Source organism: Daktulosphaira vitifoliae, unplaced genomic scaffold (genome assembly GCF_025091365.1).
Source record: "Daktulosphaira vitifoliae isolate Bord-2020 unplaced genomic scaffold, ASM2509136v1 Scaffold_2, whole genome shotgun sequence".
Classification (NCBI taxonomy): domain Eukaryota; kingdom Metazoa; phylum Arthropoda; class Insecta; order Hemiptera; family Phylloxeridae; genus Daktulosphaira; species Daktulosphaira vitifoliae.
In genome coordinates this window covers 15,405,059-15,425,099 of record NW_026099573.1, presented here as the reverse complement: position 1 = coordinate 15,425,099, position 20,041 = coordinate 15,405,059, and the positions used below count along the sequence as shown (strand labels likewise).

At 30.0% G+C, this 20,041-nt stretch overlaps 2 protein-coding genes across 2 annotated transcripts in view; both read right to left on the bottom strand.

The window, feature by feature from the left end:
* Window positions 1-12,743, bottom strand: part of LOC126898004 (cilia- and flagella-associated protein 57-like) — a 44,262-nt gene extending 31,519 nt beyond the window's left edge. Inside the window, exons 1-6 of the mRNA XM_050671951.1 lie at window positions 12,648-12,743; window positions 12,192-12,479; window positions 4,910-5,064; window positions 4,581-4,835; window positions 4,259-4,436; window positions 210-632 (exon numbers count right to left, since the gene is read on the bottom strand). Coding sequence (XP_050527908.1) covers window positions 210-632; window positions 4,259-4,436; window positions 4,581-4,835; window positions 4,910-5,064; window positions 12,192-12,479; window positions 12,648-12,743 — 1,395 coding nt within the window. The remainder of the gene's footprint in view (window positions 1-209; window positions 633-4,258; window positions 4,437-4,580; window positions 4,836-4,909; window positions 5,065-12,191; window positions 12,480-12,647) is intronic.
* Window positions 12,744-15,997: 3,254 nt separating this feature from the next.
* Window positions 15,998-20,041, bottom strand: part of LOC126898003 (dynein axonemal heavy chain 10) — a 50,412-nt gene continuing 46,368 nt past the window's right edge. Inside the window, exons 53-54 of the mRNA XM_050671950.1 lie at window positions 16,292-16,438; window positions 15,998-16,233 (exon numbers count right to left, since the gene is read on the bottom strand). Coding sequence (XP_050527907.1) covers window positions 16,087-16,233; window positions 16,292-16,438 — 294 coding nt within the window. The 3' untranslated portion in view covers window positions 15,998-16,086. The remainder of the gene's footprint in view (window positions 16,234-16,291; window positions 16,439-20,041) is intronic.

The following is a 20,041-nucleotide window of genomic DNA, read 5'->3' as shown; positions in this document are numbered from 1 at the left end:
GGACTCTTTGGTCATCTTTATAGGTGACTTTATGGTTGATAATGTATTAACACTTTGGTGATGGGTAAACTGAATCAAGACAATTTGGTATGAGGTGCGCACAATGGACCAACAGGTCTGAGTGCGTGGGCATTATGTCCACCTCGATAATAACTAAAACTAAAACTAAAACTAAAACTAAAACTAAAACTAAAACTAAAACTAGTTACTATTCCCGAGTGTCCTCTAAGTGTATATCTATGTTCAAAAATAACAGAACAATAAACATCAACTTTGTGATGGTTGGCTAATGCAAACATATGACCCGAATTACTAAAAGCAGTTAGATTGCAATCCATCATAGCAATCTTTTTCCATTCCTTTAAACCTTCCATCTGGATCAATTGAAATTCCACCTTGCTAATGAACGATGCCAGCGAGTACAAACCTGTTGGATGTACGGAGACACTGAACACATTTTCTTGGTAGTGCTGAGAAAATATAAGTGTTTGGCTAATATAATCCCACACCTTTATGGTCCCATCTATTTTTCCGCATGTCAAAAATATTGGTTTCCATTGACACGTTGATAGGCTAGCAATGCCACCATAATGCATATCTTCTCCTAGAGGTTTAAGTTTAACAGTTGAACCCTATAAATTATATAAACTATACTTATACAATTAATTGTAACGCTATTTGTTTAAGTTATATTCATAAATAAGTAGCAAGAGTACATTATTATAATTTGAATCATTACATTAATTTGAATTACTTAATTTTTAATTTTAATATTCATAATTTAAAATAGAATTATTTATAGTTAAAATAGAAAATGATTTGCTCCCTCCTCATAACATGACCAAACCATCTATGTCTATTTTCTCTAAACTTATCCACGATTGACAATCTACGCCTATACCTTTATATGATTGTTCCTTATCCTATCTTTTCTAGTCACTCCACTCATCCATCTAAGAATTCTTATCTCTGCTGCACTCATTCTCTGCTCTACTTTCTCTTCAACCGCGCAACACTCTAAACCATACATCATAGCTGGTCTCACTAGAGTTTTGTAGAATTTACCTTTCAGCTTTATAGGAATTCTTTTATCGCATAAGACACCAGATGCTTTTCTCCACTTCAACCACCCCCACTTAATCCTGTGTTTTACATCCTCGTCAATATCACCGCTCTTTTGTACAATTGATCTCAAATACATAACACTTTCCACCTCTTCTATCACGTCGTCACCTATTGTCACTAAACTCCTAATTTCACTTACCTCGTGTTCTCCTTTGTCAAACTCGTACTCCATATACTCTGCCTTACTCCTACTTATACTTAAATCTTTTTCTTCAAGAGCTGATCTCCACAACTCTAACCTTTGATTAATTTTCTCCTATTAACACTTTATCGTCAGCAAGTAACATACATATACTCTATTGTAGTAATGTAACTTTTTGGGACTCCGTTTCTCATTAATGCCTACCTTAAAACCTTTATCGGCACTCTATCATGTGCTTTCTCTAAATTTAAGTATCATACACAGTTTTGTCTTCTTTTCCTTATACTTTTCTATTAGTTGCCTCACACAAAATAATGTATCCATTGTTGACTTACCAGGCATAAATCTAAACTGTTTTTTAGATACTAATTTTCTTATTCTCTTATATAATACCTTTTCCCAAATTTTCATACTATGACTCATAAGCTTTATGCCTCTTCCATTTATTTGGTATATTCCCTTTTAATAAGATTTTATTTAAAAGATCCTTCAACCACCTCATGTCTACACCACCTATTAATTTCCATACTTCTACTAGTACTTCACCTGGTCCTACTGTTTTATTTTTTTTCATTAATGCCACAGCGTCCCATACTTTTTATATTTATGACTAATTAAATCTATCAGTCCTTTGTTCCACAAGATATTCTCTAATGTCTCTTTTGGATACTCCTCATTCATTAATTTTTCAAAATACACTTTCCACCTTTTCTTCACATTATTATCACTGGATAGCATCCTCTTATCAACACGTTTTATACACCTTACAAAATGATAATGTTTAGACCTTTTTTCTCTTACTTTTACAAGTCTATAGATTTCTTTTTCACCATTCTTTGTTCTTAGTTTATCATACCTCTTATACTTCACCTTACTTATCCCACACTGGGCTTCTTTGCAGAAGCGTTTGTACTCTATCCAATTTTCTCTCCTTTTAATCTTTTGCCATACTTTGAATTGCTTTTTCTTACTTTCTATAATTTTTTTAACGTTCTCATCCAACCACCAGGTTTCCTTGTTTCCTAGTATTCTACTACTACTCTCACCAACGATCTCTCTTTGCAGTATTCTTTACATAACTAGCAAATTTATTACACACATCACATATGTCTCCTTCGACATTCCACACCGTCATCTCTTTTACCGTCCTGGCAAACTCTTTTTCATTTTCCCTTTTCAATTTCCACTACCGGATCCTCGATTTTTCTCCTGAGTTCTCTCTGTTTTTGTATATTCTCTGTTCACTACGCCAAAACTCCATTATTAGTCTATGTTGTCAAATTATATTCTCTATGAAATACTATACAATTTTTTACTCTCTCTTTTCCCCATAAAATAATCAATCTGTGATCTATTACTCCAACTTTTATAAATTATACAATATTCTTCCCTCTTTCTAAAATAAGTATTAATCACAGCAAGATCATACTGTGAAATCCAATTTTCTCTCCCCAGCCTCATTCTTCCCAACTAAAACTATACCCTCCATGTACTTTTCTTATCCTCTCCTCTCATTGCCAAAAAGTCCATTCGTATCTCCACCTATCATCACATCCTTATTGTCAGGTACCTCATTCATCACCTCATTTTTTTTTTTTTTCCACGACCGGCATACTGTGGACCGCCCTGGAACTACCGTTAGGCATTACCTCAGGGCGGCCCACGCCGTCTCTAAAACTCACACCACCACGTTGTGAATCAGCCCGAAATTAATCAAGAGCTGATTCAGAACGTGGTGTGGCCTCCCCCGTTAGCCGGATCCCAAAAGTCGGGATAAGTCTGTCACTTTTCCTAGCTACTTCTACTAATTTATTTTACATCTCCTCTATCACTATTATTCCTACGCCATTCTTTGTACTATACTTAGCTGAGTATATTATTTTATAACCCTCACTTAATTCCCTTGAATAATGAATAATAAAATTAATTTAATATGAGATATCGATCGTAAATATTTAATATCAAATAAAAACAATATAAAAATTTGAAAACATAAAAATGTCAGCAAAAATATCCGGAAAATATTACATTTTTAATTTCATCTCTAAGTATAAATCCTAAATAGTAGGTTCATACTTCAATAAATTGATATATTTCAGTAAATATGTACTATACATTTTAAAATAAAATAAAGTGAGTAAAACATTTTAACAATTATAAAAATGGGAATTTTGATAAGAGTTAGTTTTCCTTAATTTTCATTTTTAAGTTAAAAGCAAAAACTTTTTAATTTCAATAAAACTAATGAAAAATTGGGATATTTTTTTGAAATAAACATTGATATACAATTTTTACATATCAAACCAAAATCAGTAATTAAAACTTATATGGTGAATATTTTTCTTGTTAATGGTAATAATTATATGTTCAATTTTATAGTTAATATGTTATTAATATTATCATGTATTTTAAAACTTATTATTACGCAATAGACATAATCTTTGGAAAATCATTTTTACTATACAAGAAAATAATTAAGAAAATTGTATGATTAAAAATTAATATGGCTAGTTGTGTTAATTATAATTTTATAGTTAATTTGAATTCTATTATAAAAATTTTAATGACTGAAAAGTAACATGTACTGTATATATTATTAAAATTATAAGTTATATTATATTTTATACAATTCAAAAAATAGATCCTTTAAGATAAATTTTTCAAAGTATTTAATTTTTATTATCAAATGGAGTAATCTCTATTTTTATAATTTTTAACACTGGCTTAGATTTTCACTGGACACTAAAAATTATTAAAGTAATCTCAACCCGAGACTCTTGTAATAAACATGAAAATATTGAAAAACATTAAAAAGGGGGCAAATTACCCTTCCAAAAAATATTTTTATATTACATTCAATTAAATTTTATAATAATTTTTGTATTTTGTAAGAGAGGAAATTAACCTCTAATATTCACACATGATTTTACTATAATATTATTGAGATATCATATATTAAACTTTTGTCAAATTAAAATAAATATTTATTACTAGAATTATATCAGGTGTGAGTGCTAGTGTAGTCCAATACATTTGCGACATTTTTGTAACGCACACCAATTTCTGTGTGCTTGGATTAATGCTTAAACATTCAACTGTTTGTAATGAAATATTTTCTTCCAATATACCCAAATCTTTCTCAATTGCAAACTCTGCCCGTTTTGAGTATCTATATCGTTTATAACAAGATTAAATTTTATTTATGTTAAGAGAAATATGGAGCAAAAATAAAATGAGATTCCTCATTAAAAATAATATAAATTCGTCTAATAGTTTTAAAGGACTTTACTAATGACATAATAAATTAACAAACATTTTATCGTCATTTTCTTTTGCAAAATAAAAAATATTATTTCTTCCAACAATAAATAAAAATCCTGTATTAATAGGTGTTAAACATCTGACATTTCTGTATTGATCTGTCTTTGAATGTGAGGCTAAAACTTCTAATGGATTTTCCATATTATACTTAATATCAATATACTTTATTGTATTTGCAACATACACAGCTCGAAGGTTGCCATTTTCAATATAGAAAATTCGACAATCTAGTGTGCCAGCGAGAATTCTAAAAAGGTTAATTATATTAAAGATGAATAAAAAATAACGCAAGATGACAATGTAACTTATTTAAAAAATTACCTATCACCATTTAACCAACATACACTAGTAAAATTTACATCTTTTATAGTTTGGAATCCATACTGCTTCCATACTGTTTCAGTAATTGTCATTAGGCGAAAAAGATTTGAGCCAACAAAACACATGATTGTACTGTCTGAAGGATTTAGCGCCATCTTAAAAAAATAAATGTAATATATATAGTGTTTTGACATATTTTATAACTTCTGATTTAGTAAATACTTTGCATTATTTTATTTTAAATAATTTTTATGAATTTGCTCAACGTAAAAAGATTATCTTTATTAATTTTCTCTACTAGGTAAAAAGTTAAAATTTTATTTTTTTTGAAATTTCAAGGTAGCCAATATTTAGTTCTTTTCTTACAAAAAATTGCGATGAATCCGATAACAACTTTAAGATTTGTTCTTCTTAAGTTGCAAGCATTTTAAAACATAAACTGGGTATGTAGCACGGTTGAGAACAGCACATACAGTTCCAACCGTGATCCATACCCACTCTATATATTTAAATGCTTGTAATTCAATAAGTACTAATCCTAAAATTATTAATAAAACTTAAAATATATGAGTAGGGTAATATAGAGAGAACTGGCCCCCTCCTCACTCACTCACCGTTCAAGTCGCGGAGGAAGTATACGGGAGATTAAATCCAACGTAAACTAACGTAATGTAATGGAAGGGGGAACGAAAAAATCCAACGCAAATTAACCTAATAGTGGTGGAGGGAGAGGATGAAACCCAACGTAAACTTTTTCTAAGAATTTTATCATCGGCTACCAGACGCTTAGGTAATCATATTTCCAACATCAAAGATATGATTAAAGTATAACGCTCATAAGCGTCTGTAATTTTATCACCGTCTACCAGACGCATAGGTAAGCATATATTCAATATCAAAGGTATAACTGTATTATAACGCTCTGTAATTAATAAATAAGCGTCTGTAACTTTATGGGAAAAAATTTTGCCGCTGTCTGTGTATTATTAATATTAGATATACAGCTATAATTTCTAAGAATTTTATCATCAGCTACCAGACGCTTAGGTAAGCATATTTCAAACATCAAAGGTACCACCATACAGTAACGATCGCTTTCATATGCATTTTATGATAAAAGTGACACCACTGGCGATTTTTCACGCCTACGTATTTTATTCTTTACTATATAACCGGTTAAACACTTCTTGTCCTGTCACATTTGTTTTTAATTATCATTGACGTGCAGTTGTTTTTTTGAAAACCAGAAATTTATTATTTCATAATTTACACGTATAAATAAAACCATGAACGAGCAACCTCAATGGTCTTCTACACAAGGTATGTAGATTTTTCCAATTACAAATTTATTTTATTTTAATAAATTTATTTTTTAAAAATTTTAAATTTTTAAATTCATTAATTTATTAAAAATAATTAATTTCATTTTTGATTAAAGCTACTTCCGCGAAATTTGTTTCATCACGTCAGGCGGCTAAGCGTAGTAGGGCTAACAACAGCGCGGTTAGGTAGAAAAGGTTACGTATGCAATTGATGGATATCCGTGTTTTCACCGAGATCGATTCCGCATTGGAGCGGGGGCTGTTTGGTTTTATCGGAAGAACGTGGAAAATTTCGCGAGCTATCGAGATTTTCTGCGCCCCGTTAAACCCAAGCTGGTTGCGCAGACTCACTGAAATAGTAGGTAACCGTCCGATCAAGCGTAATCTCGAATTGGAGGCCTCATACCATATACCGCGATCAGAAGCACCGATCGACGACCGTGCCTTCAAAACACGGGCTAGGGCATTGCTATCCGTTACGAATATCGGGTGTGCGGTCGATGAAGATTTTGAGGTTATGCTCGCCGAGGAAGACAAGTACTCGGGGTGGTGTAGCGGCTTTTCTCTATCGCATATCGACGGCCTTATGCTCAGCGTAAACAAGTATACGCCCCTCACCGACTCATCATATATTCCGATTCCGCCAGAAATTAATCATAGAAAAGCAATCATCAACCCACAGAATATTGATCAGTCTTGTTTCAAGTGGTCCATTTTAGCGAGGCACGTTGGGGTTAATAATAATACACGTGTTAATCAAAAATATTTTAATGAGGAACACAGTTATGATTTCACGAGGTCGATGTTCTCCACACCTGTGTCCCAAATTAAAATATTTGAGCGGCGAAACCTTAACGTGTCTGTCAACGTGTACGGCTTGGAACGAGACGACGTTAACATGAAGTGGTTTGTGTATCCGCTAAGAGTCGCGGAGCAAGAACAACAGAATCATTTTGACCTGTAGTATATTGGCTTAACCGTTTCGACGATAAGCGCTATACGCTCGAAAACAGAGTCGACACGTTGACTCACGTGCATTATGCTATACCACCACCACACGTAGTAATTCTCGTTGGAAAAAAAAATTTTGTTAAAATTAAATATTGAAAACTTAATTTGTAAAAATATGTGTACCATTTATAAATAGTTTTAAGATTTTTTTTTTTTTTTTTGTTAAATAGTTGTAAATAAATGTTAGTAATCATATATAGTTTTAAAATATAACATAATAAAAAAAAATAAATGTGAATATACTTAAATTGTTAATCATTAAATAAAAAAACCTCGTGTTGTATTTGTAATTGTTTATTTATTCAACTAAATGTTTTATTACAATAAATAAAAAAAAAAAAAAAAAATTATAGGTACTTTATATAGTATAGATTGAATCTATCCATTTATTATGTGAATTATCCAAACCAACAAACTTGACAAAACATCTGTCTTTATTCTTCTTAATGATCTTTTCCACTAAATAAACTTCTGGAAATTGAGACTTGCTAAGTTCGTGCTCATAAAAACAACCATTTATAGGTCTGTTGTTTTCATCTGTCAGTTCATACACGACGGGCTTTGAATCACAAATTTTTGCGTTTGTAAAGACTTCCGATGTCCAATTTTGTGTATATCCTTTAGAAAATACTGCTTTATGCTTACTCAGACGAACTTATCTTCAATATTAAACTTTTTATTGTATTTTAAAATAGGTCACCGTTTAAAACTGATATTTCCAGGAATACGTGATGCTATACTAGGAATTGTCCCTATGGCGCTATGTTTTGTATTATTGTAATTTGTTATTAAATTTTCTATAATGTTTATCCTACTATATGATCTATTGGTAGTAAATTTTTTCCACATTTTTTCTTTTAGTGTTCTATTAAATCGCTCCACAACAGCGGCTCTCTTTGTAGAGTAGGTTGAATGATTTATATTTTTGTTCTTCATGAGCATCCGAAAATGTTTGTTGAAAAATTCTAATTCTCGGTCTGTTTGCAAGTTCTTTGGAGATCTATTGAACAAGACTTTCTCAAAAGCCGACTTGACTTCTGTACTAGATTTATTTTTTAAAGGCACAGCCGACGCATATTTTGAATAAACATCGATTATCGTTAAAATAAATGTAAAATTTTTATTTTTTGTAGAGTATTTTTTCACATCTACTAAATCTGCTTGCCACAAATCATCTTTGCCGTACGATACAACTCTTCTTCTAGGAAATATTTTTCAAGCTGGCTTATGCATTAATTTGCTACTTTCTCTGCTACTTTACTCGTGATATTACACCTTGTTCTCGTAACTCTTCTTCTATTGACAGTATTTCGTATATATATATAAACAAGTTATATGTAATGTACAATACGTCTGACCTGAATCCTAGTACAGTTGGTTAGTAGGTATATCCAAGTGAGACGGAGTTGGTTGGCCATAATGACAATTGGCGATAGACGGGTCGTTGAATAAAACAAGTTAAGTTATAAATAATATAAATAAGACGAAAGTAATAATATTGAAAACTATGTCTATAACGGCCACTCAAACACAACTGCCCTTTGTTAGTTCGACGTCAGTAGCTCCGGGCTACAGACGAGTAGAATTGTCACATCAGCATCTCCCTCTATGCTAATTAATATGTATTACGAATTAAATAAATAGAAATAAAACGTGTGTAATATAAGTGGTAAGAACATAGTAATAAATGTTGGATGCGGTATTGTTAATTCAATAATTAATCGATTGCCCAATGAAATGCATGCTCCAGGGTATCATTATTGCGGACTATGCACAAAACTTAATAAAAGACTAGCACGTGGTGATCCTGGAATAAATAAACTCGATGCTGCGTGTCGTGAACATGATATTGCGATTACGAGGTGGAAAAACGTGCTTGGGACCGCGTAAAAGCGAACGATAGATCATTTGGAGAAAAGTCTGTTGCGTATGCTGTTACAAATACCATGAAAGCTAAAAGAAAGATTGGAATGGGTTTTGGTGGTGTTCTACGAGTGGGACGTAAAGAGTATCGAGTATTGTAAGAGCTGCCCACGAAGTCAGAAAAAACGTTAATTCGAATAAATCAGTGAAAATCGGTATTGCATTATACTTGCACCCATATACTGGGAAAAAGAAGGGTGGTGGATTCTATTTGAAACATCAAAAAAACTAACAATGACACTACCCAAGCGACGTGCACTCAGCGATTTAGATATTATAAATTATGCTGAGTCATTCGGAATCAGTCATTTCCGCGGTGTTTTTTCAAGAGATAAGTTGCCTGTCAAATCCAAATTCTACGAGAGTGCAGTTTTTAATTTGGACATTGCCCGTGGAAAAGGAACGCGTTGGGTAGCGTATTTCAAGAAAAGCAAGAACGTGGTGTATTTTGACGCTTTTGGAAATTAACCTCCTCCACTGGAACTTGAAAAATATTTCACCGGATTGCGTGTGAAATACTATTATAATCCGAACAAAAATATACCATATATAATGTGACACATATATAATGTGGTCAACTGTATTTAAAATGTTTAAAATCACAATGCTTAAATCGCTGACCCTTATGCTGCATGACACAACGTCGGAAGTGACATCAAGTTGTTGGGATTTTACGGATGTTATTCAATACCAAATATTGACAAGTCAAATAATATATTCACTTTGATAAATACAAATAACGAGCTTCTTGAAAATAACATAGAAATTAAAGTGCCTGAAGGCACTTATGATCTTGAAGACATTAGTAAATATCTAGAAGAACATTTTCAGTCGTATAAAATCTAATTCATGTTGAAGGCTAATAAAAGCACTTTAAAATCAGAATTAAAGTGTAGCCGACAGATAGATTTTAGCGTTGAAAATAGTATAGGTGGTATTTTAGGCTTTCATCGAAAAATAATCGACGCAAATAAAATACATATGTCGGATCAAGTTGCTAACATAAATAATTTAACTAGTATAAAAATAAATTGTTACGCTGCTTATGGCGCATTTAACAACGGAATTCCTAGTCATACGGTTCACGAGTTTAATCCAGGAGTGGCAGCTGGTTACCGTATTGTCGAAAATCCTAAAAATTTGATATACTATCCGTTAATATCCAATCAACTATAATCTATAACTGTGAAAATAACAGATCAAGACGATAAAGAAATTAATTTTAGAGGTGAGCCTGTTATCATACGTCTACATATACGCGATGGTTCTTCGATTCAATAAAACCAAGAGTAACATTAAAAAACCAATTATTAAACAACGACTAGTTGAAGAGATACGACGTGAAAACCTTGAAATTCTTTCTGCTTTGGGTTATTCAATTAACAATGGACGATATTTTAGAAGTAATGGAAACACCGTACAATGAAGACCGCATAGTGAAATTGGATTATTTTTCCTATCAACCGTTTTCGGTTAGCGCACTATCAAATAATGATGAGATACGAATATGTATTCAACAACAAGATGTTTACACCCTTACATGTGATTCCTATCTCTTGATAGATGGAGAACTCTCGGGATTTCCTGCCGGCTCAGATGTACATTGGCTAACAATTGGCTAGCTCACTGCTTCACTGAAATAAAATATTTATTGAACTCAATAGAAATAGATAGATCGCATATGCCTGGGATAATTTCTACAATAGAAGGATACGTCACGTTTTCACCGAATGATCTTACACGGTTTGAAAATGCCGGCTGGAGTGTTGTAACTGCAAATACGAGTATGATATTTGAAATATGCATACCTTTAAGGTTATTATTAGGATATGCCGAGGATCATAAAAAAGTCATCGTTAATTATCGTCAAGACTTAATATTGCAACGGAGTGGTACAGATTTAAACTGTATTTACTCGACAAATGATAATTTATCAAGTTGTAAAATTATTTTGAACAAAGTTATATAGAAAATTCCACATGTAAGCGTGTCGGATGCCATGCGGTTAGACATGCTCAAAATCCTGGAAATCCCAACACCGCTTTAAATAGCATTTCGAAGTTGGGATCTATATGAAAATCCCGGCCTACCAAATAGTAAAAGACAAGCCTGGACTGTGAAAACTTTATCGCCGACTGAGAGCCCGAGATTTGTTATTGTAGCTTTTCAAGTGGATAGAAAAAACAAAATAAACAAAGATAGTAGTAGATTTAATCATTGTTCGTTATCATCTCTAAAAGTATATCTGAACTCGGAATCGTACCCCTATGACAACTTACGAATGGACTTTCCAAATGATAAGTATGCTGCACCATATCACATGTACACTCAATTCCAAGAGGCGTTCTATGAAAAGGAGATGGCGTGTCCTATGCTGACAAAAACAGAATGCAAGACAGCTGCACACTCATTGTCATTGACTGATCAAGGCAAAACGAAAAATTAAAAAACGCGCCATTAGATATTAGATTAGAATTGGAATCTGATGAAAATTTTCCGACCAACACTACAGCACATTGCTTAATTGTACACGACAAAATGTTTGAATATAATCCTATGACTAATAAAGTTCATAAAATATTGTAATTTGTTTTTTTCAAAAAATAATGTAAAAGATTTTATTTATAAAATACTAATGATTACTTAAATATATTATATATTTGACTATTAAAAAAAAAAAATGTGTAATTTATTTTAGTAGCTAATCTTTATTATATTTCATTTATTTAGTATATATATTGAAAACGGATAGTTTAAATAATAAAATACTAGGCGGGGGTAGGGCATATCTCTCTATATTATCCTACTTATATGAACTTTTTGAACTTTAACTTATTAGTTAAATTTGTGTAAAAAATTTAATTAAAAAATCAAATTTTGGCAGTCTACCTATTTTAGTACCTCAGTGCGTAAGCTTTCCCGTTCTTTCTAGTATAAGCATATGATTCAAAACGAAGACGTAAAAATTAATCATACAAATATTCATAATAAAAATAATAATAGTAATAAATTTGGTTGTTATTTACGTCAAGAACTGGACCTATAAAAGTCGAAGGTTCTATAGCTTGCGTTGAGCTTTCAATCATCGAATTTTCCCAACTATAAAAGTACATCATAAAATCAGGACCATCTGTTAGCACTGCTAAGAATATGTCATCACAAGAAAATTTTAAATTAATAATTCCATTTGCTTTATCTTTCTGAGGAACTTCTAAAGTATGCTTATATTTCAAACTTTCTAGATCATATATTCTTACTTTTGGTCGACCTCCTCTTTCAGCAAGAGCCACAACATTTCTTATAAACGCATTAAAAAATTATAATTAGAAATTATTTAATTTATTTGCAATTTGAAACTAATAATACTTATTTGCATTCAATGCCATTGCTGTTATTATTGTAGTTGAGTCATATAAATGTATATATTTTTGCGTGTGATCTACTATGTTTTGAATCACAATGACACCTGAGGCTATATATACCAATTCTTTATCATTAAAAAACAAACAATCGCTACCATTTAGACCCACTGTTATTCCGTAAAAATATTTGGGTTGTAATTTGGGAAAACCAGTCATGATCAAAAAATATTAATATAACAGATAATAATTTCTTTAATAGATCATAAGAAAATATTTGATTTATATTTAACATGCTACTGTGTGTTTCTGAAATATTGTTACTACGATACAAACAATATTCTTAAAATTTTATATTTTTCTATTTTAAAAAAAAGTAATGCTTTAAGAGGAATACTGATCATAAAGAAATGTTTATAATAACTCTTAATAGTAAAAAATTACTAAGCTGAGAAAGTTAATGATTTTTTTTCCTGTTAAAATTAAAATATTTGAAAAAAGTTAAAATTAATTCGTTATTTTTTTTTATTAATTAATTTTTAAGTTGAATCAAAAAAACCTTTTTATTAACTAAACAAGATAAGTTAAGTTACTACAAGTTATAGCAAAAAAAATGTATGACATAATTTTATGCTATTTTATATTGTACAAATTTATGTATTTTTATGTAAACTAGTGGAAACTGCGTAATATGGCTGTCACCGTGACAAAATCTCACGTAATTTAATGTAAGATTTTTTTTTAAAGAAAAATAAAATTTTATGTTATGAAACTAATTTTCGGAATAAATAATTCGTTATTTCTTGATATGATATAATTTTAAAAACCTAATTGTATATAAGCTTTATAAAAATGAATTTTAACTCTTTAAATTACACATGACAGTGACACGGTCCCGCGACGTTCTCTATACACGGAGCCCCGCGACCCGTGTCACCTTTATCAGCCGTCGCCCTACTACGTGCATATGGTAGCTTGACTGACTAACACCGCGTGCGATACGCCACGGTACAAAGTCCAGCAAGTGCCGCACGTCCATCTACGACCTGCCGCAAATATACGTGAAATCATTTCCGTGACACCGTACTGATTGGATCGCTCGCCGTCAGCAACACAGCGCCGAACACGCCGTTACGATATATTGTCTTCGCGTACACACATGTATATATCTTCCGTCAAAATTGCTTACTGTGTTTTGTTTCTGTTATAAATTTTATATAAAGCAATCTAAAGTGTTGTTCAACATCAAATAAATCATACAACGTTACTTTGAACCAAAAAGGTGTTGTGTTTCTCTTCCCTAGTACTATAACCCCACGCGAGTGCGGTAAAAATCATCAACCATAACAACAGCAAATAACATAAAATGTTTTGTTGCTTACATTTGTTATATGATTTGTTATATATAATTTTGATAATAATTCCGAAATTGGCTTAACATTTTTCTTATCATATATAGTTTTTGAAACAATTAGTAATTAGAATTTAAGCAATAATTACACTGTAAAATAATAATAAAAATATTTAAAAACATTTTTATTTTACTTTCCTTAAGTTATTTTATGATTTTTAATTAGAGTGTAAAATTTGGAACTTTTCCATCAATTTTAACCGATTTTTTAGATCTTTAAAGTTGAGTTTGATATATATATATATAGATATATATATATATGTATGATTGTATTTTATCATTGCTTCAATAACTTAAAAATACTGAAGTGATATAAAAAATAACAATATTTGTTGAAATTTTTCAAGATTTATTCATATTATTCGTAAAAACAATTTATATTTAATCAAAATCCTTAAAAATTTTATATTTTAAATCCTTATAATTTTCTGTTTGTCTTAAAAAGTTAAACCAAAAAAATATCTTATTTGAGAGTATACCTATTTTTTATAAGAAATAGCACTCAAAATCCAAAAAATCGGTTAAACTTAATGGAAAAGTCCCAAATTTTACACTCTAATTAAACATTAAAATCACTCAAGGAAAGTAAGATAAAAAATGTTTAAAATATTTTTATAATTATTTTACAGTGTAATTATTGCTTACATTCTAATTACTAATTGTTTCAAAAATATATATGATAGAAAAAATTTTAAGCCAAGTTCGGAATTATCATCAAAATTTTATATACATATCATATAAAAATTTTAAACAAGCAATTGGCTGTTATCGTGTATTATTTCGAAATATTTGAATATACATGTTTGTCTCGAAGACAATGATAATGTTAATGATTTTTCAAAATTATCCTTTATAACTGCCCACTATCTGATTAAAATGGCATGAGTAGTGTGCGAAGGATATACACTTAATTGCCTAAAACTTGTATAAATTTTCAAAAAACTACAATTTTGCATGATTTTACAGTTTATTCACAAATTGTCTTTAATTTCTTATTATTTTTGAAAATAAACATTTGAAAGATCTAATTGAGTTTCTTTTATTCTTAAAAATATTTAATCCATTGTTTTTCAGGGGGCTATCCAACCTGTAATATTTAAAGTCAATTATTTCATAAGTCAGAGTATTTTGTTTTAATGATAAGTTAATCAATTGTTATACTTAAAAACATTCCAAATTAAAATAATAATAAAAATTATCTAGTTTCATCTCTCTCTCAAACTTAGTATGTGTTTAACTTGTTCTACAAAAATGTCATACCTCTTACAAGTGTTGTACTAATAATAATGTTTACTAATAAATAATTAATGTAAATTATATTTGTAGGTCAATTGTTATTTCCTCTTAATTGGAAAATCTTGTCTATCTTACTAGAGTCACCATGATATCAGTAATGTACANTCTTGTCTATCTTACTAGAGTCACCATGATATCAGTAATGTACAAAGCTTCCATACTATACGTATATATCTGGAAACAATCTACCAATACTATGCCTAGACGCTTATGTGATAAAATACACGCAGCAAACAAGACCTTTTTTTAAAAATGATTTAACTATTAATTTTTTAAGTAAAAGATGTAGCAGACTTAACAAACAACTCTTTTAAGTAACTTTGATCAAATAATCATTTCATTTTTAGATTAGGAGGGCAATGCTAAGGTATAAAGACGAAGTGTTGGGCACAAATGCCTTTTGCTCAATGGAGCGTGAAGTATAAGGTGTTGACAAAATTCAAGATCCAAGTACTTCAATTAAACAAGATTGATAGCAAAATATGAGATGCCTTGCACAGTTGACATAAACATTATAATAATTCCAAATGTAAACATCATTCCATTAATTTTTTTTTTTTGTAAAAAAAAACTAAAAAATAGCTATTTTGAAATATTTAAAGATTTTAAAAAATACTTTAATGTTTTATTTTACTATAAAAATAAATAATAAAAATATGTTTTGATTTTACTCTAAGAAGACAATATTTATTAAAAAAAAAATCATATAAATGATAATTAAATCAAGTTATTAAATATCTTGGTGACTGTTGTGTATATGATTTTTTTCTATAATAATAAAAAAAAATTTAGAGTAATTTATTTATCCTCTAACAAACAAGGCAAGGCATAATAAACAATTTTGTACTTTCATTTTTAATCGGTATTTAATATTAAACAAACTCCTTGTAGTATCCATAAACTACTATGATGTCGAGTTTTTAAATCAGCTTCAAAGACTAAGCCAACACCCATTGCATTTCTCCTTTGGGTTGTAGTATATACTGGAGTACGAATTGTGTTCTGTAATTATTAAAACTCAAATAAACTTTACTCTTAAGACTAAATGGGAATAACTTACAAGTAACTTTAGCCTATGAGTTTCTATAGGTATAACAGAAAGAATGGGAAGATTTTCTATTAAAACTTTAGGTTCTGATCTAGCTAAACATTGTTCTTTTAAATTCCAACGTGCTCCTTCTAAATAAATTCCTGTTACATAACAACCCTAAATAGAACAGTCTAATTAATTAAAACATAATTACTGCTTTATAATTTACATCGGATAATAAATCACTAATTATAATATAAAAGGAACAATATCCAATAATCAGTTTTAAAAACCCAATCCCGCACAGTAGGGTCGTGGTTCATTGGAGATGTGGCATAGTTGGGTCAAGTATAAATTTAATCTGAGAGTTTGATGCAAATTTGTAGATAGCGTTTAAGTTTAATAGTTTCTGATAGTAAATTTTACGGAGAAATAAAAAATTATAAAGTAGTTATTACTGTAATGGCAAACTTATATGAAAGTTAAATTCTGGATGCAATACTAAAAAAAAAATTGTTTGTTATTTATAAATAAATTTACTGGTCTACGAGGAATTTTCATACGAGACCAAAATATAGTTTAACCCATTTTTGCACAAATTTCAATTTTGGAATTAGAGTTTTACATATGTTCTAAATAAAAATAAAATACATTTAACTAATAAAATAAATATTTATGTGAGATTATTAGGTTGCATATGAAGAAATATATTTTAATTAAAATTAAGTTAAAAAAGTTTTACATTTTATACGCATTTTTAAGTTTTAACCACCTCTAAATAAAGGGAAATGGTCCGATCTAAAAATAAAGTATTTAGAATGAAATAAGTATATAAATAGTAATTGCCATAAAAAAAAGTAATAGCATTATAAAATTAAAAATATATAAATAATTGTTTTACAAAAATCGTTTTGGTTAAATTTAATTAAAAATATATATAGAAGTGTCAGTATTTCTGGTACACTTTCAAGTTAAGTTGAAATAGTTAATTTTTTTTTTAAGAAGTTGTTATTTTGAATCCTGTCTGTGGACACGTTAAGGGGAAAATTAAAAAAATATATATACAAAATGATAGGTGAATACTTCTGTATCTGTAAAAAAAAATTATTATGATTTGGTGATTTTTAAAAATGTTATGGAAGTTTTAAATAAAAAAAATTGAAAAGATGTCAAAAATTAGCGATTTTTCAATTTGTAATTGTTTTGGAAATTTCCCCCATTTACGGGGAACGAGGGCAATTTTTTCAATTTTTGAGGGTAATTTTTTCGACTAGATACTATTTGTGATCTTTTGACGTATCGTTGAAAGAAATCGGTTCAGTGAGAGCTGAGAAATAGTGGTAACAGACACAAAAAAAATATTAACAAAAAACACACCATAATAAAATTAATATCTTTTCACCTTCGCATCGATGTTAAAAAAAAAACACGTGATAGTAAAATTAATACGTTCTTGGCTACGCATCGAAGCTAAAAAATATACCAAAAGCAAACGAAATATCTAAGATGTTCATAAGTGAAAAGAAAACACCTACATTTTACTTTTACAACAGAGTATTTTACTATATTTTCATTCACAACAACAACACTCGATTTTGTTAAATTATAATATAAAATAACTTCGGGTTTTATGTTATTTGAGGTTTCATCGATCAAACCTTTTTCGTGCATTGTAGAATATTAGCATAAAATTTATGTTTTTACTTGGAGCGTAGAGTAAAAACATAATATTTTTCCCATAGTCCAATATATTTAAATTTACCTGTATTTCCTTTGTATCTAGAAAAAATTTTGTAATCTCAAACTTCTTTTTCCTGACTGTTTCCACAGTAGTGAAATTAGGATTTTCTAATAAGTCTAATAAGTATTGAAGTATACCAATTGTCCATAGTTTTGCTCCCTACCGTTTCTGATTTTGGAAAAATTAACATTATTATAATGCTGGAGGGACTATGATAACATTTGGTTGTGTGCCGCTAACTTATACTTCCATATTTTTCGTGTAAAATATTTTAAGAATCGACTAATACTTTATTTTTATTTCATACTTTTTCAGTTTGATTGGTTTAGTTTTCCAAAAAATGTACTGATCTCTAGACCTTCCAACATTTTACTAATGGTTCAATTTTCATCGACCATATTACATTCAAGAAAAAGTTTTACAATCCATCAAAAACAGAACATATTGGTGCTAATTTGTCTGTAGTCTTTCCATAATTTCTTGTTTCAATGTCTACAAATCAGATTGCACGCATTTTAATGTACAATCGTTGTTCAGACATGGTTAATCAGAAATATTCTGGTCAAAACCCTTTATCACACCATAAATCCTATAGATTTACATGCCTACAGTGTAGATATCCTGCCAAGTTTAGTAGTCCAAGAAGCATATCAAGTTCTTCTTTATCAGTATTTGGTATAATAATTTATCTTTGTTATGTCGCTCATATTTTAGGTAAATATTAATTTGTATGTATTACCGTTTCAATAACTAGAGTCCGGGAAAAATAATTTCCATTAATCTTAAATACTTTTAGCGTTTTTAGAGACTACGTTTACGACAACTGTGCGCTGAGTAATAATGTTATGAGTACGTTGTTTGATTTTATTGATAAGGCATTTTTTTATAATTTTGTTTTTTCATCTTTTCCCAGGTTAATCCCATGATAAAAAGTAAAGCTAGTATAATTATCGGTATCACCAAAATCATCATCATTTTCACAATTATTATTATGCAAATCAGATACAAGCTCAAAAAATTATTCGATGTGAAAAGAGAAAGTATGTTCAAACATTTTTACATTTAGTTAAACATTTTTTTCTAACTCAAAAAGAATTAAGAAAAAGTTCAAAAAAATGCAGTGCCACAGGCTTGAAAGACACAAGTGTTACCGTTTCAGAAACCGTACGTCGCATTCGTCACTTGATAAAAATGGTAATTTACCTAGTTCAAATTTTAAAGTTATTTTTCTCAACTTCAAAGAAGCAAAAAAGTTTAAATATGTTTAACTTTTTATTTTATGTCAATTAGATTGATATAATATTTATGAAAATTTAGGAAACCCAACATCAAGGATGGTGGAGGTAAGAACCATACTTAGACAGGATATTGCCTTGTTACTAATTCTTTTTAATTTAATACTAGAGAAGGTGATCCAAGAAATGAATATAAGAAAAGATGAAGGAGTAATAATGGTTAAAACTTACTTTAGTCTGCTCATCTATGCTGACGATATAGTCTTGATAGGGGAAGAGGAACAGGAAGTGGTAGGTTTATGTGAAAGGTTAATAGAATCGGCAAAAAAGGTGGGGCTAAATCTCCACACGAAGAAAACGCAGTACATGAAAGTTAGTAGGGAACTACTAGGTAATGTTTCTGCAAAAGAAACCATAACAGTGGGTCAGTATGAATTCAAAAAAGTGGAAGAATCCAAATACTTGTGTACTCTTGTACTCAGAAGAATGAATATCAAATAGAAATTCAACAAAAAATCAAAATGGGAAATAAATACTTCTATGCACTAGACAAACCATGGAGCTCTAAAATCCTTTCAAAAGAGGCTAAAACCCAGTTATTTCTTACAATCATACGACCAATAATCATGTATGGTTCGCAATGTTGGACGTTGCGAAGGATGGAGGAGGATAGATTACATATATTTGAGAGGAAGGTACTGCGCAAAATATACGGATCTATATATGGTCAAAATATTCAAGGATAGAGGATAAGGCATAACCAAGAACTGATGGTGATATTTAATAGACCAAATATTGTGTACG